The following is a 10211-nucleotide window of genomic DNA, read 5'->3' on the forward strand; positions in this document are numbered from 1 at the left end:
CCGCTTTTATCAAAATAATCCTGAAGCCCTGGCAGCTGGAGGCCCTCTCTGATAGGGCTGGGGAGGGCTGTGGGGAGTGAGGGGCGATGACTCAGGCAGGGCACAGGCATATTAGTGCTGCTCAGCACCACAAAGCAGAAACAGGACAGCCACAGCTGGACCCGTGTCATGATAAGTAAAACGGTCAACCGGAGTCCTGATTTTCCATGATAAAAAACCCAGTCAAACATCAAAATTTATAGGTATTTAGAATGTATGTTATTATAGTGACTGAGGCACTGGTAGGCTTCAAAATTACTTTAAAATTGGAAATATCTCAATAAAACATTGGCATTTATACACATTTTTTTTGTCTTGTGAGGCGCTGGAGATCTGCTGTTTCGGACTCGATTAATCAAGTCTGCTCTGCATGTGAGCTGAGGCGAACTGTGCTGTACCGTGTGCAGTTGTGTAAGTGGTGAAATGCATATTAGTGCACAGAAAATGCCAGCCGTGCTCTTTTGAAATAAAGCACCTCAGATGTGTTTTAGTTCAAAAGCACACCACTGCCATTTTCTCAGCACTGATGTGCATTTCACCACTTATACAAATATATGCAGCGCAGCACTGCGGCACTTAAATGTGTAAAAAGGCCCATTGTGCTCAACTGATACCTATATAGTGGTGTTTCATTTTAATCACAGAAAAACATGGATCTTGGGGTTTTTAATCAAAGAATTTGTGGCTTTTATCAGAGAATTTGTGACTTTTAAACCGAGAATACCAGGATCTCTGATTATAACCTACAGTAAGATCACTAGTGAGCTCTATTACCACTTTTCTGATTAATATAAGGAGGAAGAAAATGCCCCAGTTTGGATACAAGGACAAAAATGAGAAAGCATTTAATATACTAAAGCAGTGATTATTAATCAGGGTGCTGCAGCACCCTGGGGTGCCTTGAGAACCTCTCAGTGGTGTTGTGGGGTGCCACACAATGTTAGCACTGTTAGGTGTGCAAACATGATTTGCAAGGCAAACCTGGAGATTCCAAATAGGAATCTATAGTGTCAGAAATGTTCTGAGCTGTTGTGGTCTTTCTGAGTTTTTTTATTTTTCTGCAGTCAAAAAAAGTGAAAACTAAGAGTTGGCATTTTCTGAGGGGCACCTTGAGTCTAAAAAGTTTAGAACTTCTGTGCTAAAGGAAGGATTTGCAGATTACTAATAGCTGCCCTCCAAGAAATCAACCCAGGCAACTCATTCTCAGACAGATTCTCCAGGCTGATTCCTGTCTCCCAGTCCAGTTTGCACCTTAGTGGAACTTAAGAGATAACAGAGCACGCATGTGATGCATAGTATCATGTCCCTAGGTTACTTGTAACAGGGGGCATTCTCAAGGCCAATCCCACTGTGGCCCACCCACCTGTTTCTGGGCTAACCGCCTGCCTTCTTGCCCGCCACACCTTGTTGGTAATTAATAGATGTCAATTAAGTGGTAGGCTGCCCATTTCTTGCCCCGATGCCAGGGGGCACTATCTGCGGCTCCATTCCTCCCCTACACCACAGCCCAAGCCTCACAGATGGCATCCAGATGTTCTCACAATCGCCAGCCCCATGCTGGGCCCCCATAATCCTAGTGTTGAACCCCTCTATGATCCCTCCATTCTGGCGGCCTAACCTGCCTTCATCTTGGGCAGCATAGCTCCCTGAACTGCTTCGCCTTCCACGTGTGGTCCCCCCAGGACCTTCAGCTACTGGCCCTGGCCTACCTCCAGGCCAGTTGGAACCCCAGGTGCGCAGCTCTTGGGCGTTACTCACGGTGGGCCCCTGGCCCTTTTACCCTCCCAGTCCTGGCCCCAGCATTGACTAGTCAGGGGAAGTCCAGACAGGCATGAGTCTATGGCCTCACTCTCTTTCTCTGGGGGTCCACCCTCCAGAGCCTACAAAGGGGAAACCCACCCGGTTGTGGGGCTAGGGGTTAAGGTGCCCTGACCCGCCTTTCACCAGGGTGGTAACTGGCCTAGCATTTCCTGGGGGCTCCTGCACCACTGGGACCCCCCAAGCCACCCACTCCCAGCAGGGTACAGTTTTAGGTCTTGCCCAGGACCAGGAGCCTCCTGACCACTCCCTACAGCTCCTCCCTTACCTCCAGATGATACCAGCAGCCCTCCAGCCAGGCGATGTTGTTGCCCAACCTCCAGCAGCAAAACTGCCCTGTTTGTATGGGTTCAAAATGGCTGCCCTTATCAGGCAGCTGGCAGCTGCCAGCTCCAGGCCCTTAGAAGTGGCAGGCACAAACAGTGCCCTGCCACAATACTACAGGTCCAGAGCTTCTAACCTAAGCAAGTTCTAAGTCTGCTAAAGAAAGTGGGATAACTGCTGGTTTAGGTAGTGCAGCTTCCTAAGACCCAGGGGAAAAGGAGCTATGGGCACTGTGGGAATACTAAACCACTGTTTGCCAGTGCACAGCCCCCAAGGGACTGTAGACTAACCCCAGTAAATTGCAGAAATGAGAAAAATAGCCATTTTTCCAAATGGTTTTGCTTATGGAGACGTAGGTGAGGCAGTGTACAGCTTCTTGAAAGATACCTACCTTCCATTTTTGTTCCTACAGAAGGCCTTAAAGCAGCTAGCCAAGAAATTTGCTTGTAGGTTTTGAGTAGTGCAGCAGCCTCAGTCCAAACCTGCTATCATCTGTTCCTGTAACACTAAACTCAGCTACCTCTGCACGTGTGACCCAAACCAATACAGCCACCAATGGACATTTCACCTAAGCTGTACTTAACTTGTTGCTAAAAGGAACATAAGGTAGCATAAAAAAAGTCATAAAACAACACTTTTTTCCCTCTAAGTCAGAGTTCTTTGCCTACTAGAGTCCTTTTTCTCCCTCAAGTTCCCTTCCTCTGTTCAGCATTGGCAGCCCCTCAATACAGGGATGACAGCATTCCAGTAAATAGGGAAGTCATCAGTGAGTCCAGAGATGCCAGAGGCGACCAATCTGAGATCCTCATATTTGACTGCAGACGTGGCAAATAGTTCTGGGAGGAAGGGATGGATCCTGTTGATATCAGGTCACAGCTCTTTCCCGTTGTCTTTCTTGTCTATCCACTTCCACAGTGAGGGAAGTTTGCTCAAAATGATTGATGTCCTGTACATCATGGCACCACTGGGGACAATTCAGTATTTGAGTATCCCAAGTACTGATGTTAGTATCATGTTTCTTCAGACTGGCCTTCCAGATGTGCTTGGATCTGTTCTTTGCCTACCTCTAGAGTGGTGACCATTGGCGACTTGGAAGTATGGGGCTTGTTTTGAGAGCCACGTGTTGGACATCCTTATAACATGTCCTGCCCAATGGAGCTGGCGCCATATACATGTAACTTTAAGGCTGATGGTATTGCTTGAGTCAGAACACTGGCATTTGTTCTTCTGTCCTTTCAATTGATATGGAGGTTTTTCTGAAGACATTGGTGATTGAAATGTTCCAAAGCTTTCAGGTGTTTCTGGTAGGTCATCCAAGTTTCACCCCCATACAACAGAGTAGGAATGACAACAGCTTGGTAGACTAGAAGTTTTGTTTAGGTTGTGATGTCATGATCATCAAAAACATGATTTTGAAGACATCCAAAAGCAGCATTGGCAGATTTTATCTGGTTTTGATTATCATTGTTTATGTTTTTGGGACAGGTGACTACTCAGGTAGGGGGAATGGCCAGCATTCCCCAGGAATTGCTCTCTAATTTTAATATGTGGAGGAACAGGTGCTTGGTTTGGGGTGGATTGATAAAGTATGTTGGTTTTCATGAAGTTGAGTGAGTGCAAGCATTTCATACACTTTGCAGAAGCAATCAGGAATGACCTAGAGCTGTTCAGTTGTGTGGACTCATGACACAATTGTCAGTATATTGAAAGATCAGTAATGGAAGTGTTGGTTTTCTTGAATTTGGAATGTAACCAGCTGATGTTAAAGAGATTCCCAACCTTGCAATAATGGATGCTGACTCCAGATGGAAGTCTATCAGCAGTGAGAAGTGGAATAACTGTGATACAGATGGGAAAGATTGTTGGTACAATCACATATTCTTGCTTGACTCCTCTGTTCATGCTCCCTGTGATAAACGTAATTACTATAGGCCCTGTAATGCATTTGTGAACCAGTGACTACCTTAGGAGAGAGACGAGAGCTATGACTAATGCACAGACTTTAAGCTCTGCATACCTTATAGGCCCACAGAGGCCTATTGAGCTCTGTCCCCATACATTTTAGTGGAGAAAAGGAGTAATGTGTGGACACCTTTGTGTGCAGGCAGAAGTTGAAGAGGTCAACAAGATTGCCAGGAACTGTAAGGAATTCCTTAACTCTTCATGTCTAGGAAAACTGATAGGAAGAGAATAGCAGCTGAGAAATGTCCTGTGGAGATGCAGAGTTCCACAGGATATTTTAGGGGGTTGGTTGTAGCTGTGTTTCTCTAAGGACATAAGCAGACAAGGTTCTATGGGTAAATCTGATACCTTTTATTAGACTAAAATAGTTAGAAAAAATCTTCTTTAAAAGCTTTCAGGTACAAACAGCTATCTTCAGGCAGAGGAAGAACACAAAACAACTGCAGATGCTTCCTCTGCCTGTAGAAGGATTTTTGTACCCAAAAACTCACAAAGAAGAATTTTTCCAACTATTTTAGTTGGTCTAATAAAAGATACAGGATATTTTAAGCATAGGTGTTCCAGGAAGCTGCAAGTCCAGCCTAAATTCCAAGAACCACAAGTTCTGGCCTGTTGTGGCCTTTGAGTCGGTTATGATTGTTTGGGACATGACTTGTATGAAATTTTTCGACATACAGATTTTTTTTTAATTTATGAAATGTTGGTCAGACCCTAATGGCCTAAATTTACAGTTTGTGTAATATGGCAGAGATCCATTTACTTCCATTTATAACTATCCCAGCAGTTATAGGAGTGAAAGGAAATAGACTGATGTGATTACTCTCGCTATGTAATGCTGTAATGGCATGCAGGTTTCAGGGTAATAATGCCTATCTGTGGTTATTTTACACTAATGAAATGTAAGTTAACTCAGTGGGAAAAATAGCTAGTAAATTGGTTTCTAAAATTAATTACCACCTCCATTGTTTAAAAAAAAAGAATTTGGTTCTGTAGGAGATCACAGAATCATAGGAAAGTGGGGCTAGAAGGGGCCTCATTAGGTCATCTAATCCAGCCCCCTACTCAAGGCAGGATCATCCTTGAATAAACTGTCCTAACCAAGTGCCAAGTACCTGTCTAGCCTGCTCTTGAAAGTTTTTCAGGGATGAAGATTCCACAACTTCTCTAAGCCAATGTAGATCTCTTCTGGGGTTCTGGCTTCCCCCATGCCCCAGCCCAACACCACCCAGACGTTACGCTGCTATTCATTTGCATTGCTCTTAACTTGCGAATTTTTTTTTCTATTTTAGGCTCATGCACGTCTCAACAACCATCTCGATGGAATAGAAGCAATGTGGATTACCGGACTACTACTTCAGTCTCAGGTGAGTACTATGGTTGGTATCAGGGGTTAAGCCCTCTAACAGAGCAATCACGTCAAAGAAATAACACAGTGAAAAAGAAATAAAGCCCACCTGGGCTGATATCCCTGCTCTGCCCTTGGTCCCAGGGTGTATTGCTCAGTCAAGGGATTTTCCCCTTTATGTTCATCAGGTAGGGTTGCTGGCTACTTGATGCAGCACGCTGCGGGCCTGTAGAGGTGAAGGCGTGGCAGACTAAACTAACAAAATGAAAAAAAAGGGTAACTTAAGTTCAATAACCTTATAACAGGGCTCACCCACTCTCCTTCTGGCTGGCCCTTCACTGCAGCAGTTTGCCCCACTCCAGCCGGCATCTCCCAGCTTAACTGAGCTCTTCAGAGCTCCGCAGCCAGCTGGCCACTGGCTCTCCACCATTGTGGCCGTCCCACCCATCCTCCCAGGTCTTGGGGGCAAATCTCAGCTCACTGTATTCCCCACACTCCCTCACTTCCAGTTCTCCATGTTTCTTTTTCTCCCTCCAGGGCTGCTCTAGCCTCACAGAGCAGCTGCTGCAGAACCACAGCTCCCAGGGAACTCTCCTCTCTTTCACCAGCTCCTGCCAGTTCTCAGTAAGTATCTTCCTTGTTTCCTCTTCTTCACAACAGTTTCTAGATAAAACAATTTATTTACTGTAAAACATAAACATGCCTTTATTTTTGCCTGGGTGAGTAACCTGATTAGCCAGCATTCCCTGTATTGTGCATATGGGCTGTGAGGGTGATGTCACAATGACTCCTCAATAACATTCCTGGCAAACGTAATAATCATGAATGTTACTATGCACTTATTCAAAACTTTCCACCTGAGGGGAGCTCAGCACAACTGATAGCCATTAATTGAGCATCCCAACAATGTGGTAAAGTAGGTAAATATCATTATTCCATTTTCCAGATGAGGAAATTGAGGCTCAGAGTGCTTAAATGGATTGACATAAGTCTCACAGGAAGCTTGGGGCAGAGCAGAGACTAGAACCCAGATCCTGTGAATCCTAGTGTTGTGCCTTAGCCACACATGTATCTTTTTCACCATCTCTATCAACGCCACTGTCATCTGAACATTACCACTGAGGTTTGGTACTGAAGGCTTGGGAGGGAGGAACTTAGAGAGTAGACTCTGGGGACTGTGGAATCCACCATGACACTACTGGGCTTTTAGGGTGCCTATACACATGCTTCAGGGTGGGGGTTGTTTTAATTAGAGTGGATCTCAGGAGCTGTTCTAATTAAAATGCTGCAGTCTCAAGTATTCAGTATCCTGGATTTCAAAATGGCAAATGGGGTGCTTTAACTAAAGCTCATTCTATGAGCTTTAGTTAAAGTGCCCCTGCCACCATTTTGAAATTCAGGACACTGAATACATGAGACACTGCAGCGTGCTAGAGCATTCTGATTAGAGCACTCCAACAGATTAATCAAGTCTGCTCCAATGCATTCTAATCAGAATGTGTAAGAGCACATATAGAAGTGCCCTTATTGGCCAGAAATGTCCTGTTTAGATAATGCCAGAGATATGGACCTAAATGATACTGATACCTCCATCAGCTTCAACTAAGACCTGGGCAAAGACTCAGAATCCATGAAACTGTGTATTTGGTAGGTCCCTACCCATTACTTATTATCTTTTTTTCCTTTCTCTTTTGTTTTCTATTTCTGACTTAGCTAGACAAGGCTTTGTTTTTTTCCCCAATGCTGCTATGATTCCATGATGATAGAAGCAGCTAAAAGTGATATCTTAAACAGCCCAACACTGGTGTAAGATGCTGATGGGCACAGCACAATTCCTTAGCATTGAGGATGCAAGGAAAAGACAGCACCAAAAACGTAAGGTATATTTTCTATCTTTGCTTTTCTTTTCTCTCCCATTGTGTGCTTGTTTTGTCCTACCTTCAAAGAAGCAAAATGATATTCCAACAAGAATAGCAAATGCTCTAGTCCATATTAACTAACTTTTTCTCTTTCCCTCCCCGAGACAGGTGGGAAGTGACAGCTTTAAAAGATTTTTAAAGGGATTTGCTTGCTATCAAGCCAAGCAGGCCAAGTTCTCTGTACTCAAAATCCAGAGCCACATTTAACTGTCTACTGTCTGGATAGGAAGAGCATACTATTTAATACTTAATTCTCTCAACCTATTTATTCCATCAAAATTAAGACAACCTATCCCAATCTATAATATACATTCCTTTCCTGATTTGTGATTTGCTTTCTTAATTCCTGACACTAGCAGTTTTGCTGTTTCAAAATACTACTCTTTTAATTAGCTGACTCTGGACTGACAGGAGTTGAGGGACTCAGCATGAGTCAGCTAATGACACTCCAAAAGCTTTTAAATCCAAACTTAGAGCAATTTTCTTTTTAAGTGACTCAGAACACACGTTTTTACATTTGCCATGTTAGTGGTCCTGCCTAAAGTGTTTGATATTACTTTATGGGCACATCTACGTGAGATGTTTACTGCAGAGCTGACTAATAAGCTCTTCAGTAAATGTTTCAGTGTCTGCATGTGCACCCCTATTGGGGGGGGCAAGAAACTAAAACTCTGCAGCAGGATAATACTTGTAAATACTAGTACTACCCTGCTGCAGAGCTTCTGCATGTGCAGCAGCACACGTGTAGACCCTGACCTGGCTGGCTGGGACATAAGGGCGCTTCAGTGCAGGGGCTGCCTGCTAGCTAACCCCTGCACTGAAGCTCCCATCCTTCTGCAGCACACAGAGCCGGGGGGAGCAGCCCCAGGCTAGCAGGCTGACCCCTGGAAACCCCTGCGTACTGGGGCTGCTCTGACCCGACTCCATGTACTACGCATGAATAAACTCTAGAGCTGATTGCTCTGGAGTTAATTGCTCCCAGGTGCACATTCAAACAGACTGCCCAGGAGCAAAAAACTCCAGAGCAGTAAGCTCGAGAGTTTATTCATGTGCACTAATGGCATGTGTAGATGTGCCTAGCATCTTCTGGTTTGCTATTTAATTTTTTGTTATTGTAAGGTGATTTGGGACTTAAGAAAGGTGTTATTAAAATGGATAAATAGTAAGTATTCTTCATCTTGATGATAGTAATCCACATTGTTCTGTCTTCTCACTCTGAGTGATTGCTACCATAATAGTATGTACTGAAACAACAGTATTATATCAACTTAAGCTTCTTGCTCACTGATCAGGATAAACAAACTGGAATCATTAAAGCAAGTATGAACCATAAATCTCCTTTGTTCAACAACAGAAAACAAAACAATGACAAGTGACAAAGATACAGTGTTGCCCAGAAAATAGCAGTATCCTCTATGAAAAGAGGAAGCCATTAATTGGGGTAAGTCTCCAGATTGATTCCAGGTAGGGGGTTACTAATAAAACAATGAGGGTACTAGCTTAGGCAAGGAAAGGTGTTGAATGAGTTGGCAGGTGCTATTCAAGGCATGCCAGTGACCAGTGACAGAAATACCTAGAGAGAGAGACATACAATGACAGCAAGCTTTCTGTGCAACTTTGACCAAGTCAGTTAATCTCTCTCTGACTTGGCTTCCTCATCTGTAAAATGAGGTAGTAATAACACTTTCCTACCTCACAGAGCAGCATGCAGATTATTTCATTCATGCTTATAAAGAGTGTTGGGATCCTAAATGCGATGCTATTATTAAAGTTGAAAACCTATAAAATGTATAATACCCAGTCAATTATCCTCTGGAAAATGCATTATTAACGCGATGTTGCATGTTGGGGAATTGATATCATCAGAAAGCTCCTAAATCCAGCATATCTTTTCTGACTCATTTATTGTCTGTCTGTTCTTTTTTCTATTATAAGACATGCATGAGTCATTGGCAAACCAGGGCAGCTTCTCTGCAAATTTTTCTTTATTTCTGTTGCTGCAGTGATGCCTGCCTCTTGGTTGTCACTGTGGGATGCTTCATCTGTCCCAGCATTGCAGCATTCATGAGAGACACTGGTACCTCAAGGTACATAAAAAAAGCATTTAAAGCTGTGCCTATAGCCGAATCGCTGATTCTCCGAATCAGCATTGAATCTTCAGATTTGGATTCAGCCGAATCAAATCAGGGACAGCGATCTGAATCAATGAATCAAATCGCTGTCCCCGATTTGGGCCAAATCTGAATCGAATACAGCCCATTTTGCACACCCCTACAAAGTATACTTTGGCTGGACTTTGAAGAGTGTCTCAGGTCACCAAAGATTTCACACCATGCAAGTGTCCACTCTGGAAAGTAGTTTACAGCAAATAAACCATCCCTTTTTTCTTATACTCGCATGAAATTCCCACTGATGCCATCTGACTAAGACCTTCAGGATGTGTCCCATTAGCTCTTATATAGTGCAACAGATGTAATGTGTTTCTGTTAAGAGGTCAAATAAGACAGTAAAAAATCTAATGGTATGAAAACAAGAAAGAAATTGCAATAAGAAGGGGCCTGATGAGATGAAAAAAGGTGATGTGAGATGGCTTGGGAAAGCAGCCAGCACATGAAAGTGAACAAGGCAGTGGTCTTAAAACAAGGAGCAGGCATTTTCCCTGACAAGCCATCAGATTAGTCAACCAAAGACTGCGGCGCTGGTGTCATCAGGAAGGCTTTGGCTTCCATGACCACAGCCCACTCTTTGGCGAGAGAGGCAGCAAGCTGCTGGGAAGAGATGGCCTCCACTTCTCTCCCCTGGGG

At 43.9% G+C, this 10211-nt stretch overlaps 1 protein-coding gene across 1 annotated transcript in view; it reads left to right on the forward strand.

Moving 5' to 3' along the window:
- Positions 1–7367, forward strand: part of LOC109286873 (putative ferric-chelate reductase 1) — a 61063-nt gene extending 53696 nt beyond the window's left edge. The window contains 5 exon segments of the mRNA XM_019501675.1: positions 5433–5507; positions 6026–6079; positions 6082–6112; positions 7202–7225; positions 7228–7367. Of these exon segments, the coding sequence (XP_019357220.1) occupies positions 5433–5507; positions 6026–6079; positions 6082–6112; positions 7202–7225; positions 7228–7298 (255 nt within the window). The 3' untranslated portion in view covers positions 7299–7367.
- Positions 7368–10211: the final 2844 nt, after the last annotated feature.

This window comes from Gavialis gangeticus, unplaced genomic scaffold (genome assembly GCF_001723915.1).
Source record: "Gavialis gangeticus isolate Ggan-Ray unplaced genomic scaffold, GavGan_comp1, whole genome shotgun sequence".
NCBI lineage: Eukaryota > Metazoa > Chordata > Crocodylia > Gavialidae > Gavialis > Gavialis gangeticus.